Raw genomic sequence first — 23753 nt, forward strand, 5'->3', positions numbered from 1 at the left:
CATCCATCTATACAAAAGCATGCGCCACTTAAGGTTTAAATTGCGCAAGGCTTCCCATAAAAGAAGTCGATTTATGGCTTTGATCTGCATGTATAGGAGAGACTCCGTTCCTACTAACGGTAAACGCCGAGTGAAGTTATATATATAACAACCGGAGACATCCACTTCCAAGCCCGTCAATTTCTGGCTGTATCAGAAAGAATCTTACAAAGAATATAAGAGTTTGCTTAGATAAATCCAGTTTCCATTTTTTGTGGGGTTCGGGGCTACCGTTTTTGTTTTTTTGCTTACACGAATCGGCCTGCTCTTTATCAAATTGTGGTATCCTTTCAACAGTTAAAAGCATCTTTTTCTTGCATCTGCTTTTTCCTTGATACGGCATTTTAGCCAAAGGATACTTGCAATGTTTCAACTAGTTTATGAACTTTTGGATTGGTTTCTCCAAATTGTGGTTGATATATTCTTCAGGGAAGTATCCATCAGAGGTTCCTTTAACTTTCCTTCTTCTGGCCCAACAATTGTTGTGATTGCGCCACATGCTAATCAATACTTGGATGCCGCAATTTCGGTGCTGTCTGCTAAAGTTGTTTCCAATAGGCAGGTTTTCATGATTGAAGCTGCTTCGTCCTATAGGAATTCATGGATGAGTCTTTGGAGTAAATGGTCTGGCGCTATACCTGTGGAGAGACCACAAGATTTGCTGGCGCCAAAAGACGGAATCATCAGATTCGCAAATTATCCAACTGATCAGTTGACAATCGTGGGAGAGAACACACATTTCCTGAGAGATTGTGGTCCCAAGGGCTTGATTGGGTTGCCGAACAAAGCTGGTAATGTTAAAATTGCCCAAATTGTTAGTGATACCAAATTGGTTTTGGCCAGTAAAATGAAGAAACAGGCGGGAATTGAGTTGCTTTTGAAGGGAACTACCTATATGTTTGCCCCAAGAATTGACAATTCTCAATTGTTTGAAAAAGTGTTTGATGCATTGAAGGAAGGAACGTGTATTGGGATCGCCCCAGAAGGAGGATCTCACGACCGTCCAGAATTACTGGAATTTAAACCGGGTGTTGCACTAATGGCGCTAGGGGCAGTGGCGAAATATTCCGACATAAATGTTACAATCGTTCCATGTGGTTTGAATTATTTTCATCCTCATAAGTTCAGATCTAGAGCAGTTGTTGAATATGGAACTCCAATTGTCGTTGGCCAAGAGAGGGTTCAATCATACAAAAATGATTCCAGGAAGGCAGTATCTGATCTAATGGCCGAAATAACAGCTGCCATGAATCTTGTCACTACTCAGGCTCCAGATTATGAAACTTTACAAGTCATTCAGGCTGTCCGCCGTTTATATTCGTATGGCCGATTTCATCGACCACCACTCCCTGTTGTTGTTGAAATGAATAGAAATTTGCTTATAGGATACAAGGAGTTCAAAGATGATCCAAAGGTTATCCACTTGAGGGATTCCGTATTAGATTACAACCACAAGCTTAGAACATTTGGACTCAAGGATCACCAGCTAGAGGATGCGTCTCTCAACAAATTACAGACTTTCCAGTTATTGATAAAAAGAGTCTGTTTGCTACTATTTTATGGTGTATTGAGTTTACCAGGCACCATTCTCTTTTCACCAATTTTCATTACCTGTTCAGTCATGTCTAAAAAGAAACAAAAAATAGCATTGTCCAAATCAGTAGTCAAGATTAATGCCACTGACGTCTTAGCATCATGGAAAGTATTAATTGCTTTATTTTTTGCACCTGTTTGTTATTTTATTTATTCTGTTACCAGTGTTTTGTTAATAATTCACTATGAATTGCTCCCGGACACAACTAGATCTTTCTCAGGAAAGATTCTCATATTTTGTGTGTCATGGGCAGTTTTGGTTTGTACAACTTACTCGGCTTTTAAAATGGGAGAAGTAGGAATGGATATCTACAAATCAATTTTACCCTTAGTTCTTTTCCTTTCACCATTCTCCCAGCAATTAGTAAAGTTAAAGGAAGAGCGGAAGAATCTCTCCATAGAAGTTACAGAATTGATTAACGAGCTTGGGCCAAAAGTGTTCAAAAAATTCAATGAAACTTTTATTGATGATTTGAAGGAGCAAGTTGAGCAAGAAGAAGAAGAAATCAGATCAAATTCTAGATCCAGGTCTACCTCTAGATCTAGATCAGCTTCAAGATCCAGATCATCATCCAAGTTAAGATTAATACAAAACTCTGGTTCGCTGCACAATCCTACCCCGTCCTTAAGTAGAACAAGCTCCAACTACTCTGGATTTTCAAACTTTGACGGATCAGACGACCATGGCAAACTTCCTGATTTTAGCCATGTTTCTATCTTCTCTGATCAGTTGCAAATGCCAGATTCAGAAACTTCTGCTACATCAAGTTTTGAAAATATTTCATCTTTTAATGAAGCTTTATCAACTGGCGTTGAAACGAGTAGCTTAACCGAAAAAATAAAAAAAGCTGTTATACAAAGGAACCTTGAAAGTGAAAGTCAAGAAAAGTGACTTTCTCGACCTGATTTGAGCAGGTTATTAGGGTAGGATTCTCAAACTAAACACCGAGGGTCTTTTAGAGACGTGTAGTTTATTTATTTGTATGTTCAACCATTCTCAATGCATCGTCTCCCACTATTATTTCTATAACATTTACGTATTTGCGTTTGGATCTCCTATCTATGCCGAAGGAATTTATACTGCTTTTTACTTAATATTTGAACAATATATCGTCATCAGAAAATGATTCATGTTTTTGGCATATGCACCAAAAAACATGTAACACCAAAAATTCAAGCGAGGTTTGTAACTATCATCTTGTAAAGTGGGCCAAGTATTGTGTTGTCTGGCTGATTCGGAAATTTAAAGGGTAACCAGACAAGTTTTTTTTGTATGGTTTATCTGGCCTTACTGAATATGCGTATGGTTGACCTATGCGTGACGATATTGGTTGCTCTTATTTATTCCCGAATGATCCTCCAGCTATTCTATGGGTTCATAGGATTGATATTTGGCATTTTAACACTAATCGTTATTTCCAACTACATACCTTTGGAACAGTTTGATGAAATTGAGTTTAGCCGGAAGAGAGTGCATAAAACTGCTTTTTCTAAAAGAAAAAATTGGTCTTCTAAATTGAATCAACTTAAGGAGGACGCCACTATTGCTAGTGATGATCAGCAGATTTACCCAGAAAATTTTGTTATCAATGATACGCTAAACAATCTGATTACATTGATAATACGTGATTTCGTTGATCTTTGGTATAAGAGGGTATCAGGGGACAAGCTATTCCAATCCTCATTATTTCATGAACTAAGCTACGTTACAAAACAGTTAAAGGAGCGTCTTGTGGAAGTCGACTTCTCTGATTTAACTATTCATACACTTATACCACTACTGAATGATCACATTGAGAAAATTATGGTGGCCCATGAAGTAACAAGGGTATCAAAAATTGAAGGTAAGATATTGCAAAAGATAAAAACAACGGCCGATGATTATGTTCTTGCGTCACATTATAATCGAGGTAAGTTGCATCAAGGCATCAAACTGAGATCCGATGACCCTGAAAAAGACTTGAAAAAATATCTGAATAGATTGGCGTCAAAGATGCTTCCTCATCTTTTAGAAGAGGAGGAGGTCAATTCTGCTCCAATAAGGATTTTAGTAGGAGAGATTCTTTCCTCATTCGTGTTGTTACCGGTTTGCATGATGCTTTCTGAGCCAGAATTTTACAATGAGTTACTTGTGTCGGTACTAAACAGACAAATGAAAGATAGAATTGACGTAAAGCGATTTAGAAATGTGTTAAGAAAACATTCAACGACATTTGATACCGGGAGACAGATAAATCATCCTTTTTTGGAGATAATGCCTTACCATTTGAGTCTTAGTACATCTAAAACCGAATTTGAGTTACTACACAATATAGTGGAAAAAACTAATGATAGAGACACGCTTTTGAAGTTCAAGTATTTTATGATTTTGCAGCATGAAAAGATCTTGGAACCGGTAAAAGAAGCTTCAAGTGATCCAAAGTTGCAACAAAAGTATATTAAACGATTCGATATGCTCATTGGAATGATAAACAATAAGCTCAGCAAAATAATGCAAGAGCAACTACCTAAAGTAGCTTCTGAAGGTAATCTAAGTGAATTCAACCAACAAATTACAGGACTTCCAACTATTCAGAAAGAGTTTGAATTTCATGAGATATTGTTGTCCTCTACAAAGCTTGATTTTTTTAAGGAATTCATGAAGAGTCGAGGCGACAGATATCTCATACTTCAGTTCTGGGTCGAAGCTAATGATTTGAGAAATCCACTAGAGTATGTAAACTATAGTTATGATGCGCCAGAAAATATAGAGAGCCAGCCGGTTAGTAATAAAATCAAGCCCAATGAAGAAGACAATGCAGAAGATAATTATGAAACAAACACACTTTTCTTTGACAAACAACTCTCTCAGGCAGAGGATATTGAAAGAATTTATAATGAATATTTTAGTTTTTCGGTAATGAAAATACCACCACAAGTACATTTGGTAGTGGAAAGGTTTGTGAAGAGTGAATTTGCTGATGTTTTGCTATATCATAGAGCAAGGAAAAATATTTTTAAACTCCAGGAATTTGAGTATTTTCGGATGATGAAAAGCGATTTTGTTGCCTTCAAAACCTCACCCATGTGGACTAAAATGATAATCGAAGAAGCTGTGAATAGAAACAAGACTACGATTTCAAAGATCGAAGCCATATCATTACATGATTTTGTAAGCAATGATAAACTTGCCAGTTTAATTGAAAGTGGCAGTGTCGACGATGAAAATTATGGAGACCCTTTGGAAAAATATTCCGAAAGAGAGGGAAACGGCAATTATGTCGATGTAAACGTTAGTGGGAAAGTTAGTAATAAGGTAATCAAAGCTGTTGAGGATGCTTTGAATGAAATCACGACCGCTTCTGCATTCAAATCCCAGCTTGACTATGTAAACAATGAAAAGAAGAATTCACGTCTTGTCAGTGACGACGTTGCTAAGGATTTGTTTGGATCAGATGACAGAGACAATGACTTGTTTGGAAGTAATAGTCTTCCTCCCTTAAATGATACCGAAGATGATCTAGTACCTTCAATTGATGATGCAGCTTCTACAGCTAGCGAGTCCACTGATCAAATGGAATCCAGTGATTTGCAGGAAGTACCTGATGATTTAAATCTAAGTGAACAAATAGCTAAACTTAACGTTGAAGTTGAGAGATTAGAGCAGCAAAAATCAATTATCAATACTTTGTTACAGAAAGCAGAAATAATCAACAACGTTCCAGAACTGAAAATTTTGAAGAAATCTTTTATAAGTTTGGAAAAAGAATTGAAGCTAAAAGTGATGCAGAAAGAACAATACGTCGTGCAAGAAGGAAAAAACTCATTATACCAGAAGTCAGCGGTTGATATTCTCAACGTAATTTCCACAAAGGATAAAAATGGGAAAAGTTTTACTATGTATGTTATAAAGGTCGTTAAGTTTACAGATAGTGATTTGTCTAGAATTGCAGCATCATGGATGGTTACGAGAAGGTATAGCCAATTCTACTTTTTACATAACTACCTTAAGAAAACATACCCTGAAGTTAGCGATATCGAGTTCCCAAAGAAAAGGCTTGTTGTTAAATTCATGCAAAATCCTTTAATCGAAGAGCGTCAAATGAAACTAAGAGCATATTTGCAAGAACTTATCAAGAACAAGAATGTGTGTACAGACAGTGTATTCCGCAACTTCTTATCCAGTGAAATTTTTTCAGCTTCACATTCCACCAACACAAGTACCATAAGGCCTCCCAAATCAGATACATCAGGCACCAAACTATACAACGTGGTATCCACACAAGCACTATACCCTTTACTTTCTTTGATAAATCAAAAAGGCATTATTGATTACCAACTGAGTGGGTTTGAGAAGAACCTGTTTTTTTCCGATACTCATGAAATCGGTGTTGATCAAGAAGTGAAAACGAAAGATATTTCATTTTTCAAGCCCATTGGAGATCTAATTGTCACAATATTTCACCTTAACAATTCTACGAGCTGGTTAAGAGGCAAAGCATTGGTTCTTCTCTTTCAGCAGGTATTTGGCTCAACAGTAGAAAAGGTCGTTCGCTCAAATATTGATGGTAAATTAAAGCAGGAGGAAACAGTGTCAGATTTATTGACTACGCTCCAGGATAAGTTGTGGCCCAATGGTACTTTCAGAGAAAGATCTAAGCCACGATCATCAATTGATAAAGAAAGACACAAACAACAAGTAAGATATCTACTACATGCGTTTCTCAGAGACACATCGGCGAAAATCTTTGGCCAAACAGCAGCTAAGGAAGCTGCAGAAACTATTTTTCTTTCATTTCAAAATGAGTTACTAAACCGTCATTTAATATTATCAATACTTGATGAGATTATGCTTAAGATATTCCCAGAACTTACAAGCACAGACTAGCTCGTCTGTTATACTTAAATATATGTATATATATATACATATATATCTGCGTGTGTACACTGTCCACAACTGATTTACCTTTGTTTCTGTTCTTTTGAAGGTAAGCTCAGATTTAAGAAATCGTCTAGGTTGTAACGGATGTGTGACTTTTGTTTTTTTGTTACCCGATTCATGTTTTTCAAATTAGTACTATAGGGTACGGCAGCTCTTTTCCGCTTTATAGCTATGCCTTTAAGCACCTTGTCCTTGTAAATTTGGGCATTAGCAAATGGTTCAAAGGAGGAACTGTATGTATTGATGGGACCACTCAAAATATCTTTCTCAAGTTTCAAATTAAAAAGCATCAACAGATGCATCCGTGCTTTTTTATCCTTTTGATCGATATTTGTGAGTACATTTAACCAATTTAAACCGTACTCCGGAGGTTTATAAACCTTAGCCGCAAGTTTTCTTCCCAATGACTCGTTAGTTAATAGCCCTGTTTGATATGATTCAACCATTCTGTCAATAATATTATCCAACTTTGTCTTAATGTTGTTCCTTAGTATTGGATCCATTCGAATGTCCTCCGGGGTATGTCGTTGATATCTGTATCGACTCGGAAGACCATGTTTATCGTATCGGTTTTCTTCCGAGTATTGCTCTATTTGTTTATTTATCCTCTTTTCAAAAATAGCGTCCATACACTCGTTTAACTCATCTGTTGCATTGATTTCAGGGTGCCAAAATTCAAGCATTCTTAGCTTGGGTTTATGAAGCAAGTTGTTTTCACTGAAGTTAATTTTAGTGTACCTTGTCCAATTCATTTTTACTCTAAAGGCTCTTGCTTGTTGTCCTAGCGATTGAAAATCAGTAGTTTTAATTGCATTTCTAGGTGTTATTAAGTCTTGCGTCTGCAATGGCCAATTTGAAAAGCCAGGCGGTGGTACATTTCTGTTCCTAGTAGAGAGCAAGTAGACAGAGTATAAATGTAAGGGCAAGTCTTTAGTGAATTCTATATTAAAATCCAACAATAAATTTGTATATTTTTGGATTTCTTTCGGTAATTCGGAACATAGACTGAAGACATCATGAATCTCAGGCTGTTCCTTGCTTTGGAAATATCCAATCACATCGTTAACCAAGCTTTTGTATTGTACTATATCAATATCATCATTGGTTTCATCGCTTGAGCTGTCCTCAAAAGAAGAGTCCCCATCCTTTCTTATGTCTATACTCTCGTTGTTGTCGTCATGCTCTTCTTGTCCGTCTTCACTTTTCTCACTTTCTTCACTTTCTTCACTTTCTTCATTTTCTTCACTTTTTTCACTCGATTCACTCGATTCACTCGATTCACTAGACTCACCCGATTCAGCTGTAGAGCTTCCCAGAGATCTTTCAGAAGTATCTGAGTCTGAAATGATATATACCACTGGCTCCTTTTTTGGTTGAATGTTTTTTGCATTTCGACGTGTTCTTCTACTTTGTCTATTTACATACCTCTTATGATCAGTCACTTCTTCATCAGAGAACTCACTTTTGAAAAACATGAGTATTTTGATCCAATCTACCACTATCTTACGGTAGGATAGTGAACCGTATTTTTGGAAACAGATTTCTGTTCTTTTTCTAGTCACAGAGGTTTTTATCTGAATGCAGATAGATTTCAACTTAAAAAAAAAAAACAGTTGGGATGCTCGAAAGTTGATGAAAAATGATTACCGTCCACCTATATTGAACAGCCAATTTACTAAACTATAGATGGTGGCGAGTTATTCAGTCATCCTTACTCAACGAAACATGCCGTCCTTAGAAGAAATTGAAGATATTGAAGATATCGATAACTTAGACATGGATCTTGCCGAATTTGATCCTGATTTGGTAACTCCGATTGCACCAGCAAAGCCCAAAGCACAAGTTTCAAGATCACAGGACCAAGACCAAAGTGATATTTCTGATATTTTTAAGGGCATGGGGTTTAACTCCAGCCCAGGAAACCAGCAGTTTCAAGCTACGCAACCACAAGAGAGGAATCCTCCAATGACAATGTATGACAGTATGACACCTGAGCAAAGAAAAGAATTCAAAATGATGCAAATAGTGTACCCATGCTACTTTGATAAAAAAAGGACTTATAAAGAAGGTAGAAGGTTAGCAATTGAACACTGTGTTGAAAATCCGTTGGCGAAAACCATTTTAGATGCTTGCAGGATTCTTCAAATTCCTGCTGTTTTTGAACCTGAAAAAACGCATCCACAGGATTGGGGTAATCCAGGTCGTGTTAGGGTTGGTCTTAAGTATGAGAAAAATCCAACACATCCCGTATTAAAGACCAAAAAGCAGGCACTTGAAGCTATAGCAGAATATTTGAAGACTCATCCTACTACTTTCAAATCTGTCAAAGACTTGCCGGGCCCACCTGATTTGATGCAAAGTACTTGGGAGCCAAGTGAAATTCCAGTTCCAAAGGGATTCAAGATGAACACCATTGTACCAATGCACTCATTCCTCATTATGAAACACCCAGAAACTGCAGGTGCTTATATGAAATCTGCCGCTGAGACAGAGAAGCCCGTTGAAGCCAAAAAGATAAAACATAAAATCCAAAGAATTAGAGGTTAGTCAACAATTGGAATTATATATATGATAAGTAAAAAATCTAAGCAAATATTTCTGTATAATAAGAGACGTATACTAAGAAGGAGGTGCTCTATTTAGCTGGAACATACTGTTTCCTGTATTCGTTGATTTTCTCCATTTGTTCTTCAGAAAGCTGATCTTTCAAGACCTCAATAATGTCATCAAAGCAAACGATAGAGAAAACAGGGACGCCGTATCTTTTTGCAACAATGTTAGTTGCAGAGTCATTGGAGTCCTTGGTAGTTTCCATTCTATCCAAAGCAATAATGCAACCAACAGCATTACCACCTTCTGCAGAAATAATACCAAATGCTTCATTGATGGCAGTACCTGCGGTCATAACGTCATCAATGATTAGAATCTTTTTACCCTTCATATTGCATCCGACAATAGAACCTCCTTCACCATGGTCTTTCTTTTCCTTCCTGTTGAAAGAATAGCCAATGTTGGCATATTTTGCACCGCCGATTTCGTACAATTTTGTAACAGTGATTGCCGCTAGTGGGATACCCTTATAAGCTGGACCAAATAATATATCAAATTCAATTCCCGACTCAACGATGGCACGTGCATAAGATTCACCTAATGTACTCAAGGTCTTTGCAGTGCTGAATAATCCCATATTGAAGAAATATGGAGATATTCTTCCACTCTTTAAAGTGAAAGTACCAAATTTAAGAGCTTCAGCATCTAAAGCAGCTTGAAGAAATGTTTCCTTGTATGAAGGCATGCTAATTAAATATATGCGATCTGAATGATCTGACTTGACCAGGTGATTCAAGACACTCAATTATATGAAAATTAACTTTTAAAGATAGTTTCTGGATTAGACAAAAACACTTTTTTTCTCTCATGAATCATAGCAAAAATGAGAAATGGCGAGAAAAAAAAAATCATCACGAATAAAAATATCCACTCTATCGGTTATTCCCTACTTATCGACAAAGACAGAAATCAGAGGGGAACTTGGCCGCCCAACTGATTGGTTTGATCACTTTTGACAAATTTTGGAATACATTTAAAGGTGTTTACTATAGTAATTTAGAATATACTCTAAGGAACAAGGCAGGAAGCACAATTACATTATGTCAAGTGAGAACGTGTATAATGAGACATCATTGACCACTAATAATATTATGAATATATTACAGCAGATTTCGATATCACCACCAGGCTCACCTTATGAAGTAAATGGAGTTACGCCAATAATAACAGGGCTATCTACTTCTCAAAGGTCCAATAAATCATCACTACAGCATTTTCATTCACTGCCAAAGTCAATCAGGCCAAAGAGGAGATTGTCATCGTCATCATCATTCAGTACTATAAGCACTACTCCAGCTGCCACAACCGGCAACAATTTTGATAAGAACCACAAGAGGCAAATAGTGAACCTAAGAGGACTAAGTCAATTACAATCGGGACGTCTAATACCGTCGCCGTTTTCGAGATCTTTTCTTATTCAACGATTGAATACGTTTTCTGTTTTCAACTGGACAATTGATAACCCAAAGCTTTCACCACTTGCATGTGCATTACAGGGCTGGAAATGTCATGCGGTAAGGAAAAATGAGCTACATTGCACTGGCTGCCATGCTGGTATAATTATCAAGTTGCCTGAAGTTCCAGGAAGCGATGTTAGTACATACCCAGACGAAAAGAAAGTTTTCAATAACCAGCACCATATGGATGATTACAACCAAGTTTTGAATAACACAGAGAGATACGAATTGCAGTTTGAATTTAAGTTTCTAGATGATGAATTAGATGAGGACGAAGATGATTATAATGATGATATCCATATTTATGAGACACTTGTGAATTCCTTCACAAGCCGGTTGATAAACGACCATTACCCAACCTGTCCATTTGTACCATTTGTACCATTGACACCCAAGGATGAGAACTATTATCTCTCTCCGAAGGATATCAGCAGAGAATTGAACAAGTTTACCAATAGGCTTTTAATCTTAATGGCAAATAAGAATAGGCTAATAGGTCGAAATTTCAAAACACAATTTTTAAGTTCTGATGAACGAATATTTTTACTTGAATATCTAAGGGAGTCATCGAGACAGAACGACACCACCATCGCTACTGACATTGAGGATGAAGATGGAATAAAAAATGGCATCACATGTGATTATGAGACTGACCAGAGAGTCAACCCATGTCTGGATGTTATTTTGCCTGCATTACTAGGCTGGGAGCTAAAGGTACAAACATTTCATAATAAAAAATTTCTACTTCTTAATTGTGAATGTTGTACAAGGCGGATCTTGTTATCATCAACAGGAATCGAAAGCGTCAAAGATATTGAAGAACTCAAGCCATGCCCATACCGTGCCGAGATTCCGGCAAGGGAGCAACTCACTGAGTTCGACGAGACAATAGGCATACGAAACCAAGACCTATTTGAGGAAGATTATGATGAAGAGCTCATTGATCTTGAACTGGAACATGACACATGGTGTTGTATGAAGGCTGGTTGGAGAATAGTCCTCGAGGGACTTCGCAGCATAACCGACGTAGACCTCAAGAACATTCACCATGGTCTCCACAATGACGAATATCGCCAAACAATTGAAAATCTCCGGAGTTTATAGCGCCTTTGAACTGGTGACAATTCAGTGTTTAAAATGTAAAGGGTATCGTAGTGTATAAAATGGTCTGAAAAAAAAAAAATCATACAACTTTTTCGTTCCGAACTCGTAGCGACAATAAGCCTGCAAAAATTGCATACTCCTTTCTTTTTTAAGGAAGTTCTGTTGATGAAAACCAAATGAGCGTGTGTTTTCCAGTTTTTCTTTGCTGTATACAAATACGTTTCTTTATAAGACATCTTCTTTTCCGTTTCCCTTCCTTCCCCAACAGTTCTTAGCTTCAATCGACTTTAAAGGAAAATGGGTGCGTCTCTTCCTTTGTTTGCAAAATCAACTGTTGAACAACACAACACTGAAAAATCATGTTGGGTTACTCTTTACAACCGGAAAGTGTATGATGTTACAAATTTCTTAGAAGAGCATCCTGGTGGTCCGGAATACATCATGGATTACGCCGGTAAAGATATCACTCAGATCCTTGCGGATGCAGAATCTCATGAACACTCTGTGAGTGCGTACGAAATGTTGGATGATGGTATGTTAATTGGGTATTTAGCTACGCCAGAGGAAGAAAAAGAGTTACTTGAAAAACATAAAGACATCAAGTTGAAGCCTGAATATGACGATGATGGTTTAAGGGTTGCAGATTTGACAGAATTCGGTGAAATTCCAGATGACTTACTGCATTTAAAGACAGATCATAGTGACGATTACAAGAAGCATAAATTCTTAGACTTGGATAAGCCTCTTATCATGCAAGTTTTACGTTCAAACTGGACGAGAGATTTCTATATTGATCAAATACATAGACCAAGACATTATGGTAAGGGATCTGCTCAGTTGTTTGGTAACTTTTTGGAACCATTGTCACTTACGCCTTGGTGGGTTGTTCCATGTCTTTGGCTTCCAGTCAATTTCTACATTCTATCCATTGCAGCGAGGAACTTATCACCCTTAACCACCTTTACATTCTGGGCAATAGGTTTGTTTACATGGACCTTGATTGAATATTGCATGCACAGATTTTTATTCCATCTTGATGATAATCTACCAGAAAACAGATTTGCATTTACTCTGCACTTTTTAATGCACGGTGTTCACCATTATTTACCTATGGATAAGATGAGATTAGTCATGCCTCCTACACTTTTTGTCGTTCTAGCATATCCATTCTACAGACTCGTGTTTGCCCTTCTTCCATATTATATTGCATGTGCCGGGTTTGCAGGTGGGTTCCTCGGATATATCATGTATGATGTTACTCACTATTCTTTACACCACAAGAGATTACCAGATTATGTTGAGAAGTTGAAGAAGAACCATTTGGAGCATCACTATAAGAACTATCAACTAGGTTTTGGTGTCACGTCAATGTTTTGGGACCATGTTTTCGGTACCGACTTGCATCCAAATGATGTCTACCGTAAACGTAACTAATAGACGCTACTTGAAATAGGCTATCTCCTTTCCTTTACTTTTTATTATTCTTTTCTAAATGGACTATCCTGATCACATCTGTTTTCAAGCACTTGTTTGCTAACATTGCCTGAGAGAAAAAACCACCAATGATTTTTATATACTTTTATGTTAAACGAATATTTTTTTTTATAACTAACTAACTTTATATACAGCATGTCTACAATCATCCCAATCCTCCCTATGCGGTTATAGACCTTAAAACCACTTCCTGCTTTTAGAGTTATCCTCGCTTGTTTTAGGTTGCTGCCCTAAACCATATCTGTTTAGCATACCCCTAATATCACCGTAATCTTCTCTATTTCCCTGTACAACTATAGTTGGCTCGCTGCCGGTAAATACCTTTTCAGCCATCTTAATGACATCAGACCTGGTAACACTATCAATTTGTTCGCACATTTCAATCACATCGACTCTTTTACCGTATATTTGGACCTGTCTGCCCATATCTTCTAACTGAACCATCTTACTTTCCAAATTCATCATCAAACTACTTTTCAGTTGATTCTTAGCCCTTGAGACTTCTCTATCAGAAATACCACCCTTACCAACGTCATGACTCATTAGCAAGTTAAATTCATAACCAACCAATTCAGCCATTACCCTATCAGCCTGGGGGACACATGACAGGGAAACTCCAAATAAACCGCTATCGGTAAAATTATGAATAAAGCTCTTACAACTTTCCACAAAACCATATTGGTTTAGAACTCTGGTGTAAGCTCTTGAGTACATACCTTTACCAGGTCCACCAGCACTAAAGGAGCCACCACCACCAATTAGCATCTGCAAGACAGCCAATTTATAAATATCTTTGGATTGAATATCTACACCTTCAAAACCGACATAAAGATGATGGAATTCTTCACCTCTATATTCTATGCCCTTTGGGATTGGCAACGAAAACTCACCACCTGTATACTGGGCAGGCTCCATAATCAATTTTGCGTTTGACTTTGACTTGAAATCACCCATATATTTTTCAATTAGTTTATGTGCTTGGTCTTCTTCAACACCAGAAAACGCAATGACTAGATTCTCAGGATTATAGAAAGTATCTCTGTATTTCAGTAAATCATCTCTTCTAATTTTGTTTAGCCTGTCAGCAGGACACAATAACGGGCAGCCTAGATTTTTATGAGAGTAAGCAACCTGTTGGAAAAGTTCGGGCAACAGCAAATCACTTTGCAGCCATATTTCATTCAATTCGTATTCCGTACCTAATAATTGCTCATCAATCTCCTCCTGTGTTAATTTTGGCCTAACAACTGTTTCTGTTAGAAGTTCAAACATCTTCTCAACATCGTTATTGAAAACACTGGCCTGATAAATCATGGATTCTCTAGATGAGGCGCACATGTAATTGCCACCGAGTTTATTAAGAGACTCAGTCATATTTTTCAAGTCAAAATTCTGAGAAGACTTGAAGGACAATTTATCTAAAATATGGGAACATCCACTTAAGCCGTATGTGCCCTCGTACCTACTACCCGCCTTCACATAAAAACCCAAGGCAGAAAAGTAAGACGGTGTTGGATCTATTGCAACTTGAATACCATTGGGCAAAGTTTCAATGATGGTAGGCGTGGAGACATTGGAGTTAAAACGCACATGTCTCTTTAAGGTAGATGACACTTGACGTTTAGCACTTGTAAAACGAGAGAGCATCTTTGAATGTATGGATGGGCTCCTTATTGCTCAAACGCCTTTTATCAGAACAAATGATCCTATTTAATATCCTCTTTATTCTCAGGCTCAGAATCTGAGTCGCTCAGATCTGCAAGAATATTATTAACCATAATGATTTTCTTCAGAGTCGCGTCGACGTTCAATCCACAAAGGGGTGGCTCGGCCTTGTTAACTACAGTGCCTGCCAACGCTTCCGTCCCTCTAAGATCAAGGCGAAGACGGGAACGAATGTGTTCAAAGACAGACTCGGCACGGAAATGGAGGTTAGTGCTTGCCACACCAAGGGGGGCAGTTGAGGGCGCCAGGTGGGATGCTGTAGGCGTGGGAACAGTTGTTGTAGAGAGAGGAAAGGCGGTATTGACAATCTGTGGGGCGCCTCGCAATTGTCGAATCCAGGAATGCCTGTTGTTTCCCCTGTAAGAGGCCAGAGCCCCCAATGCTCCTGTACTTGTTTTTTGCCGTGACTCTGTATTGCTCATTATCAGTAGAGAAATATTGACTGGGAGAGACAGAAAGAGGCTCTTATCCCAAACAAAGTGTAAATTGTATGTAGGTGGGGAAACCTTCATGAGTGTGTTACTATGACAACATGTTTTTGGTACTGGGTTCACCATATTTATCATGTGATTTCCTAAAAGGGTAATACACATTTTTTTTTTCAAATAATTTTTAAATAAAAAAGATTTGGAAATTTTTTTTCCTCCCCACATACATTTGCTCCTGCTATTCGATGGTACACATAAACTATACAGAAATCAGTTGACAGTAGCATGCAGCTCCAGATACTTTTTAATTTGCTTTCGAAGTTGACCCGGACTTAGTTGAAATGGGTTGAGTTTTTTGTCCCACTTCATCTTTTCGTAATCATCACCATACTTTTCGATAAGTTTCTCATACCTATAAATCTCTAGTTCGTTCATCTTATGTACCTCTTTCTTCTTTGGAAGCGCAGCCAATGCCTCTAGTTCTGCAATGACTTTCTTTGCCTCCTCTGTTTGTTCCTCTTCCTCGTCCTCGTCTTCTTTATCTTGGGAGTCACTAGCACCAGTACCCGTCTTCGTGATTTTCTTTGTACCGTAGATAATCTTCACCACCTCACCCTGCTCGTTCCTTACCATTTTGGCAGTACCTTCCAAAATATTTGCCGGATCATAAGGATCCAACTCCTCCTCTGCTCCTTCCTGCTCCAGCTCCTCTTTACTTTCGTCTTCAGACTCAAGCAAATCCTCCTCCATGTTGTTATGATGGATGGGCTTGATCACAATTTTCTTCTCCTCTCCTCCACTAGGTCCGCCGATTTTCAGAGTCAACCCAAGCTTCTTATAATTTTGCTTGGCAGTGAGATCCTTATCCCAATATTTGGAAATGACAGGATTAGATTTTGGATTGAACTTATCCTTGTTGTTGTTTTTCCGGCGCACCTTGGCCACACCGGAACGATTCATCTTTCTCTTTCTAACAGAAACCATAGTGTGCAATTGTTCACTTTGTCACTCCCAATGGAAAACTACACAAGTTACTCTGAATAATGATAAAAAAAATAGACTTTTTTTTTCCTATGCTAGTACAAGTATTCTATCTATGAGAAGAGCAAAAAAAAAAAAAACAAAAAGGTAAAAAAAAATAAAAAATAAAAAATAAAAAATAAAAAATAAAAAATAAAAAATAAAAAATAAAAAATAAAAAATAAAAAATAAAAATAAAAAATAAAAAATAAAAAATAAAAAATAAAAAATAAAAAAGTGAAAAATGAAAAAAATGAAAAAAATGAAAAAAATAAAAACATAAAACACACAGGAAGAAAAAAACAAACACAAAATCCCCAAAAGGGAAACGCCGCCAAAACAAACAGGACATCCGTGCACCTAAAAAGGAGATAATTTACTGGACGTCTTTGAGAGAAACGTCTAATGGCCGTCTGCAACGGATCTCTCCATTGCGAAGAAAAATATTAGGCTGTCTCATTCAAAGTTTCAGTGTATTGGGTTCTCCTGATACACCACCCTCCGCCAAGTGGGAGAGACATGCATATGGACAAAGGTATCCCCTTGAAGCAAAAAAAAAGGGGGGGGGGATGGGGGATGGGGTTGGTCACCCCATTAAACAGAGTGACTGTTTCACTGACTAGTCTAGAACAAGCCTTTCTCTATTTATGGTTCTTCTATATAAAGGCACGTCTGTTTCACGTGACCGACAAGCGGTACAAGTGGGCACATGTTGATTAAAAGCTCGACTGTTTAGAGGTAAAGAGGTATTTCACAGCAGGGTTTTCAATTTCTCTCTATGTGCATATGGAAAAAACTAAAAAAAAAAAAAAGAAAAAAAAGCCTCTCTGCACCCCCCCATCCCATCTCTATCTCTATCTCTCGTTGTGTTTTTTTTTTCTGCGCTACCAATTTTTTCTACTACAGAATAGTGCTATCCATTTAAATAAGTGACTGTAGAGATCACAGTGGCAAATAGAAAAAAGGTGGTCCCAACTCGGCACGACCCCGCCTTGCACTCTGTCCCCTCCAACTTCCCCCCTCCAACTTCCCCATGAGATAGAACTTGAACTTTATTAGATTATTGTACATGAAACCGTTATTGATTATGCCGCCTCACCGTTCATCGTTGAATGTGCCTTTTCCTTCGTTCCCATGGTAAAGTTTATATGGGTGTATTGTAAGAGATTCTCTTATCTGTTGGAGTATATGTAGAAGTGTTGTTAATACCACTGGGAACCGGGCCGTGTAACCGCTGGAAATGCCACGCCATATTATGCATGGAAACCTGGCGCGAATGGGAACAAAGTGATGGAACCCTGTAGAAGTTTCTAGCAAAAACTGGAATTAGACGAGGAGCAAAAGCCCATCTTAATGTAACTGAAATTCATGGAGGGCATATATACAGGTGAATAATGACGGTAGGTTTCCTTTGAGTTTCAACAAATTGACTCAGGTTTTAAAGGTTCGAGGATCAAGACACTAAGGTTACCTCCATATATATCCAAGCATATATATATATATTTTAACTTAGTTTTCTTCCAAATAAAGCATACAGTTACTCTGTTAAAAACTGGGGTTGACGAAACGACAAAATTAAGACTATAATTCAAGGTGAATTTCAAACTGTTTGCTCCCATTTTAGAAGAGATCCTCCTCTATATATATACACTCCAGTACCAACCACCTCTATCCTATCCAATCCAGGTAATTTCTAATGAGTTCGCATTTGGTTGGTCCTCTAACCTTCAGAAACACTGAGGGGGGAAAGCAACCTAACAATTTGGTGGAATCATTGCCTGATAATAGTGAGGACTCGCTGTCTTCGAAAGACTCAACATCGTCATTGACCCTTTCCTCAACGGCATCTACAGATTCTACTATTTCTTCAAGTTTAAAATCACACCTCGGAAGAAACAGTAAGAATTTACATTTGGAATCTCAAATACCTGAACTTGATGAACCTTTGAGTAATTTGGATCTTTCTCAAGACTTGGATGGGACAAGCTCATCGAGCGACTCTTGTGAAGAAGAACCGCAATTGAAAGATGCCGTACCTTTAGGTCCTCATCAACCAAAGAATCAACGTGAAATTGATTCACGATCAATTTATGTTTCTAATATACCTTTTAAAATCTCACCTTGGAAGTTAAAACAGATATTCACCTATGGTACACCTTCGATCCCCGGATGTGGTGAAAACTCAATCAACAGGGTAACTATTGTATGCGATAGGTATAGTGGGTTACCAAAAGGGTACGCCTATATCGAATTCTCTGATAAGAAATACGTTGAAAATTCATTGAGATTCAATGGCTTAGATGTAGATGGTCGTAATATTGAAGTCTACAAGAAGAGAACAAACTTACCGTGGATTAATGCAAATTCAGCCAGAAAACACTTTTATTTAAATGGAAATCACAATGACAAATTCGGTAATAATTATAATTTTTTTTCTAAACATGGTACATTCAAAAACATTTCAACGGAAAACAACCATAGTATAATGGATAGCAACAACAATTCAATGGATAAAAACAACAACAACTTAAGGGATAGCAACAATAACATAATAGATAACAGCAATAACTTAATGGATAACAACAATGACTATATGGATAACAACAATAGCTTTATGGATAACAGCAATAGCGTAACGGATAACAATTATAAAACAAAATTTAATGATTTAATGGGTAACAAAAATAATGATAACAAACAATTCGGATACTTTAATAGAAACTTTACCAAACACAGAAATAGCAACTACAATTTCTTAAATCATGATTTAAGAAATACAAAGTATTCACCTTCAAACTTTAAACATCATAGTATACCATCTAAGATGGAAAGCCCCGGTGGCTATTCTAGTGTGGATGTTAATGAAAACAAAGATAGCAACGTTGAAAACAGAGATAATACCACTAGTGAGCACGGCCACGAACATGAATTGACAAATGTCTCCTCCCCACTAGGATCGGACAACTCGTTGGAAGGTTCTGTGAGTTCCAATGACACTTATCACCCTGGTGGAATGTCTTCTAGAGGTAGAGCCAGTAGAGGAGTCAGAGGCAGAGGTAGAGGATCTAGCAGAGGCAGAGGTAGAGGTAGAGGATCCAGCAGAGGCAGAGGTGGTCTTGCACTTCATGGTAAGCTTGTGATCGATGACCACCACTACTTAACTCCGTCTTCAAGAGTAGGTATATATAATAATTCAGAGTGAAGGCTCTAATTGTATTATGTAAAACTAACAAGAAAAACCAAGTTGGTTCTTACCATACTATTCTGTAAAAAAAAATGTTTTACCACGTTATATTACTATACAAAGTAGTAATATTAGTATACAAGAGAGAAGTTGTTCATTGAACCAACGAGTCTAACTACTCAATTTAAGCATGTCGGTTATATTTGGATCAAAATAACCATACCCAAAAGAAAAGCCATAAAATAATAATTGAAAAAACCCCCCAGACTCTCCATCCAACACCGCTTTTCTCTACGAACCTCCTCATACGCCCCATATTCCATTTGATCCGCTCACTGGAAAGTCCCATGTCATCACCTAGTTCACTCAAGTTTTTCTTGGATTTGTTGATCTGTTCCCCCATGGCTAATGATAAATCTTTCAATGCACCGAGTTTATACTTCATCGTATTCATGCTCTCATCGCTCTGGGATTCAAGCATTGCCATTTCTGCTGCCTTTGCCGAATATGCAACATGCTTAGGTCTCTCATATGGGGTTGACACTCCCGTATTTATCTCTGATCCAGCATGTACGTTATCTTCATTGTATACATAGGCCGATGACGTGTTTAACGGCAATGGAGACGGCGATTTGGATAAATCTTCGACAGAAAAGAGGGCCTGGCGGTCCCTTTTCTGCGCCTTGGCCGAGTATCTACTTGTACTCATCTGTAGCTCCTCTGGAACCCGTAAAAGACAAAAAAAATAGTGAAATTTTATATTGACAGGCTGTTTATGTTTTCATCTTCAGACATGCGACTGTTACGTGTATCCAAAGGTGAGGGTCATTTTTCTCACAATGAAATCAACACGATACATTTTACATACGTACCAGATTTAACTGTATGTTTTACATCTGCCTATTGAAGTGATTCGAACATAGAAGCGACAATGAACTTAAAATCAATACGTCTTCAACTAAACAACATTTTGACCATGGCAATGGTTTTAGCAGGCTCCTTTGCCGTGTGGAAAGGATTAGCAGTTGTCACCAATTCGGCGTCTCCACTCGTGGTGGTGTTGTCTGGCTCTATGGAACCTGCATTTCAAAGAGGTGATATTCTGTTTCTTTGGAACAGAGAGGAGTTTGTGAATGTTGGTGACATTGTGGTCTATAATGCTCCTCAGAGAGATATTCCGATTGTCCATCGTGTGGTTAGAGAACACATTGTTGAAGAGAAGCCAACTAAATTGAAGAACAAGAATGTCAACAGTGCAACTTCAAAGAAAACACAGCAGTATTTACTTACAAAGGGTGATAATAATGAACGTGATGATTTGCCGTTATACGGTTACGGAAAGTCATATTTGAATAGGGAGAAAGATATAGTGGGTAACGTCAAAGGGTACCTTCCTAAGGTCGGTTATGTTACGATCCTCATAACCGAGAACGTTTATTTCAAGTATGCTATGTTTGGATTCCTTGCCATTTCAGCTCTATTTACACAAGAGTAGAGTACAGAGTCTAGGGAAAAGATTTTAAGACATTAATATTTAGATATAAGTTTAGTGGCTGTAGTTATTTAGCTTCTACGAAGGGTTATCTTTTGCCTTTTCTGAGGACCATCTTTGCTTACACCTAATCGCCCCTCTGGGAAATCTGTTTGATGCGTGCCCCGCTTTTGCGTTGTTTGTGCTTCAGGGCTTTTTATTAATCTGTAAATGCTCAACATATCTTCCTGAGGCGTGTTACAAACCTCAGCCTTAGACGCTCGTAACATTATGTCAATAAACATTTTTTCATCGACATCTCCGAGTTTTTTGTTTGCATTAACTAGCTGTTGTTTGAATAGTTCAACCTTATCTTGCAATTTCAGATTTTCCTTCTCCACAATATCCCAGTAATAATCAATAGCTGTAGATCCACGGTGTCCGCATAGTTCAAGGAATTCTGGCTTATCTTTAAACACAGAAACAAATTGATACCATCTTAATTGACTGCTTGGCTTAAATTCACCAGACTCCAGCAGTTTCTCTAAAAGTCGGATAAAACCTTGTCTTGCCTTGCGATCTGTTCTGTAATTCTTTTTCTTCTCTATGCTTAGCATCAGCTCTTGCTCTTTCTCTTTGTCCGACATGACTTTCTCAAAAACATCTAAAATTTCTGATTTGGTGACATTCTTGTATTTACTTTGTAATTGCACAGCAGTTTTTGTGAATTCTGTGTTTAGCTCAACAGTTGCTCTCAGTTCTTTCTCAAGCTCAACCAGTTCATTCTGTTTGGTTTTAGCAATCTGATATTCTTTCTCAGATCTTAGTTTAGAGACATATTCATCAAAAAATTCTCGTTTCACGTCATCTGATATAGTATTACATAAGTCATCATCCATTATGAGTTTCTCAAAGGTCTCCCACCTAGTGTAATACTTCACATTATTTTTTGCCATTACTTCCATAAACAACGGACGAATCTTGTCTTTTGAGTTCTGTAGTTCTAATGCTCTTTTCTGAGTAATAAACTGAGTGAACAACTCTTTTCTTAAAAGTGGATCGGTAACTTCCCAGTAGTTTGCATGGTTTACAAGGGTGGGTATGCACTGATTAAATGTTGAGTTTGTTGGGATATCCAGACTTTCTAACAGACCAATAAAATCATTCTCTACTTGATCTTTTGGAGGTGAATCTGATGCCATTGAAACATCCACAGCTGTACTTCCTCCTTCTTCTATCCCACTGTATTCGATTCCAAGCAATTCATTGGTCTTTGGAACCACCTTCTTTTCAGAATTGCTATCATGATCTTTCTCGGGGTTTACACTAGCGGGCGACTGCTGTTGAGGTTCATGCTCTTGTTCTTGTTGATTTTGAGTTTCACTTTCACTTTCTGCGATTTCTTCCTCCCCATTTACGCTACTTTCACCTTTAATTTCAGCTTCCGATAGATCATCACCAAAAATACTTTTAAGCTCAATCAACACCTGTTCTGGTAAATTCCAAGAACTAGTACTGCCATCCACAGTGTAGAAATAGACATTACCATCTGATTCTGCTCTATCCCACCCATGTTTTTGCAAAGTTTGCAGAAGTATGTCATCGGGGAACTCCCACTGCGTTAGCTCCGTCTCGTTGTTATAATAGTAGCTTCTTCCACTGGAAGAATCCTTCAAACGTTCCCAAGCCATAGTACTTCTCCCGTGTAATTGTATGGCTGTACACGTTGCAATGGTGTCGAAACCTTTCTTAGAAAGTTCAAATAAATTCTCTGCTCTAGAAGATGCTTTAATCGGAAGTTTACATTTTTAAGGTCTCGCTCCACGTTGGTTGAATGAGGTTTGGAACTCACAAAATTGATTGCAATGGCAACATTGACCTACTTACACTTGGGGGCCTGTATTTAATACACAGTGCAAACACCAACAGCAGTACGGCCAAATCAACATGTCACAATCTCTAAAACCTTATTTAACAGCTGTTCGTCATTCCCTCAATTCCGCTTTGTGTTTACAAGATTTCAGTTCACAAATTGTCGAGCGTCACAATTACCCAGAGATTGAAAGTAAACGTACACAAGAAATCTTACTTAATCCATTATACATCTCACGTAACGAGTTTGAACGTGTTTTGATAGAACCCTCCATTAATTCGGTGAGAGTCTCTATAAAAATCAAACAGAGTGATGAAATTGAGGAGATTTTAGTTGATAAGTTCACCCGTTTCTTGACAAAGAGAGCAGAAAACTTCCTTATTCTTAGACGTGTACCCGTCGAAGGCTATGACATCAGCTTTTTGTTGACTAATTATCACCAGGAAGTCATGATGAAAAACAAGTTGGTTGATTTTATAATCGAATTTATGGAGGATGTTGATAAAGAAATCAGCGAGATGAAATTGTTCTTAAATGCAAGGGCAAGATTTGTCGCTGAGGCTTACTTGAACATGTTTGATTAGATTGACTGAGCCCATGCTACTACCTTCTAAATCCTTTTTCTTCCTATCCATTATATATCTACGAAACTAAAAAAAAACGATACAAATTTATTTTTTTTTTTAAAATATGTGACCTTTTCCAATGACTTTGTCACAAAGTACCCTGGGTAGGTATAATAGAACTATTAAACAAACCGTGTATAATACAATAATTGGAAGTGTTTCTAGCCTGCAGATAACTACGTTTATCAATATTTCACATGTTGGATCC

The 23753-nt window shown here is 37.7% G+C and overlaps 14 protein-coding genes across 14 annotated transcripts; 8 read left to right on the top strand and 6 right to left on the bottom strand.

The window, feature by feature from the left end:
• Positions 1–403: 403 nt before the first annotated feature.
• Positions 404–2524, top strand: C5L36_0C04990 (uncharacterized protein; the record flags this gene model as incomplete). Its single annotated transcript, XM_029466186.1, has 1 exon — positions 404–2524. One exon carries the CDS (start codon positions 404–406, stop codon positions 2522–2524), a length of 2121 nt encoding a protein of 706 aa, XP_029322046.1.
• A 381-nt stretch (positions 2525–2905) lies between these two features.
• On the top strand, positions 2906–6499 carry C5L36_0C05000 (uncharacterized protein; the record flags this gene model as incomplete). Its single annotated transcript, XM_029466187.1, has 1 exon — positions 2906–6499. The coding sequence occupies one exon, from the start codon at positions 2906–2908 to the stop codon at positions 6497–6499; it is 3594 nt and encodes a 1197-aa protein (XP_029322047.1).
• Positions 6500–6573: 74 nt separating this feature from the next.
• C5L36_0C05010 (uncharacterized protein) lies at positions 6574–8028 on the bottom strand (the record flags this gene model as incomplete). The annotated part of the gene is made up of 1 exon (XM_029466188.1): positions 6574–8028. One exon carries the CDS (start codon positions 8026–8028, stop codon positions 6574–6576), a length of 1455 nt encoding a protein of 484 aa, XP_029322048.1.
• A 211-nt stretch (positions 8029–8239) lies between these two features.
• On the top strand, positions 8240–9100 carry C5L36_0C05020 (uncharacterized protein; the record flags this gene model as incomplete). The annotated part of the gene is made up of 1 exon (XM_029466189.1): positions 8240–9100. One exon carries the CDS (start codon positions 8240–8242, stop codon positions 9098–9100), a length of 861 nt encoding a protein of 286 aa, XP_029322049.1.
• An 88-nt stretch (positions 9101–9188) lies between these two features.
• C5L36_0C05030 (uncharacterized protein) lies at positions 9189–9848 on the bottom strand (the record flags this gene model as incomplete). Its single annotated transcript, XM_029466190.1, has 1 exon — positions 9189–9848. One exon carries the CDS (start codon positions 9846–9848, stop codon positions 9189–9191), a length of 660 nt encoding a protein of 219 aa, XP_029322050.1.
• Positions 9849–10203: 355 nt separating this feature from the next.
• On the top strand, positions 10204–11724 carry C5L36_0C05040 (uncharacterized protein; the record flags this gene model as incomplete). The annotated part of the gene is made up of 1 exon (XM_029466191.1): positions 10204–11724. One exon carries the CDS (start codon positions 10204–10206, stop codon positions 11722–11724), a length of 1521 nt encoding a protein of 506 aa, XP_029322051.1.
• Positions 11725–12021: 297 nt separating this feature from the next.
• On the top strand, positions 12022–13158 carry C5L36_0C05050 (uncharacterized protein; the record flags this gene model as incomplete). Its single annotated transcript, XM_029466192.1, has 1 exon — positions 12022–13158. One exon carries the CDS (start codon positions 12022–12024, stop codon positions 13156–13158), a length of 1137 nt encoding a protein of 378 aa, XP_029322052.1.
• A 237-nt stretch (positions 13159–13395) lies between these two features.
• On the bottom strand, positions 13396–14865 carry C5L36_0C05060 (uncharacterized protein; the record flags this gene model as incomplete). Its single annotated transcript, XM_029466193.1, has 1 exon — positions 13396–14865. One exon carries the CDS (start codon positions 14863–14865, stop codon positions 13396–13398), a length of 1470 nt encoding a protein of 489 aa, XP_029322053.1.
• Positions 14866–15641: 776 nt separating this feature from the next.
• C5L36_0C05080 (uncharacterized protein) lies at positions 15642–16355 on the bottom strand (the record flags this gene model as incomplete). The annotated part of the gene is made up of 1 exon (XM_029466194.1): positions 15642–16355. The coding sequence occupies one exon, from the start codon at positions 16353–16355 to the stop codon at positions 15642–15644; it is 714 nt and encodes a 237-aa protein (XP_029322054.1).
• Positions 16356–18087: 1732 nt separating this feature from the next.
• C5L36_0C05090 (uncharacterized protein) lies at positions 18088–19593 on the top strand (the record flags this gene model as incomplete). The annotated part of the gene is made up of 1 exon (XM_029466195.1): positions 18088–19593. One exon carries the CDS (start codon positions 18088–18090, stop codon positions 19591–19593), a length of 1506 nt encoding a protein of 501 aa, XP_029322055.1.
• A 190-nt stretch (positions 19594–19783) lies between these two features.
• Positions 19784–20284, bottom strand: C5L36_0C05100 (uncharacterized protein; the record flags this gene model as incomplete). The annotated part of the gene is made up of 1 exon (XM_029466196.1): positions 19784–20284. The coding sequence occupies one exon, from the start codon at positions 20282–20284 to the stop codon at positions 19784–19786; it is 501 nt and encodes a 166-aa protein (XP_029322056.1).
• A 222-nt stretch (positions 20285–20506) lies between these two features.
• On the top strand, positions 20507–21070 carry C5L36_0C05110 (uncharacterized protein; the record flags this gene model as incomplete). Its single annotated transcript, XM_029466197.1, has 1 exon — positions 20507–21070. The coding sequence occupies one exon, from the start codon at positions 20507–20509 to the stop codon at positions 21068–21070; it is 564 nt and encodes a 187-aa protein (XP_029322057.1).
• A 68-nt stretch (positions 21071–21138) lies between these two features.
• Positions 21139–22737, bottom strand: C5L36_0C05120 (uncharacterized protein; the record flags this gene model as incomplete). Its single annotated transcript, XM_029466198.1, has 1 exon — positions 21139–22737. One exon carries the CDS (start codon positions 22735–22737, stop codon positions 21139–21141), a length of 1599 nt encoding a protein of 532 aa, XP_029322058.1.
• A 256-nt stretch (positions 22738–22993) lies between these two features.
• Positions 22994–23503, top strand: C5L36_0C05130 (uncharacterized protein; the record flags this gene model as incomplete). Its single annotated transcript, XM_029466199.1, has 1 exon — positions 22994–23503. One exon carries the CDS (start codon positions 22994–22996, stop codon positions 23501–23503), a length of 510 nt encoding a protein of 169 aa, XP_029322059.1.
• Between the last annotated feature and the right edge of the window lie 250 nt (positions 23504–23753).

This window comes from Pichia kudriavzevii, chromosome 3 (genome assembly GCF_003054445.1).
Source record: "Pichia kudriavzevii chromosome 3, complete sequence".
Classification (NCBI taxonomy): domain Eukaryota; kingdom Fungi; phylum Ascomycota; class Pichiomycetes; order Pichiales; family Pichiaceae; genus Pichia; species Pichia kudriavzevii.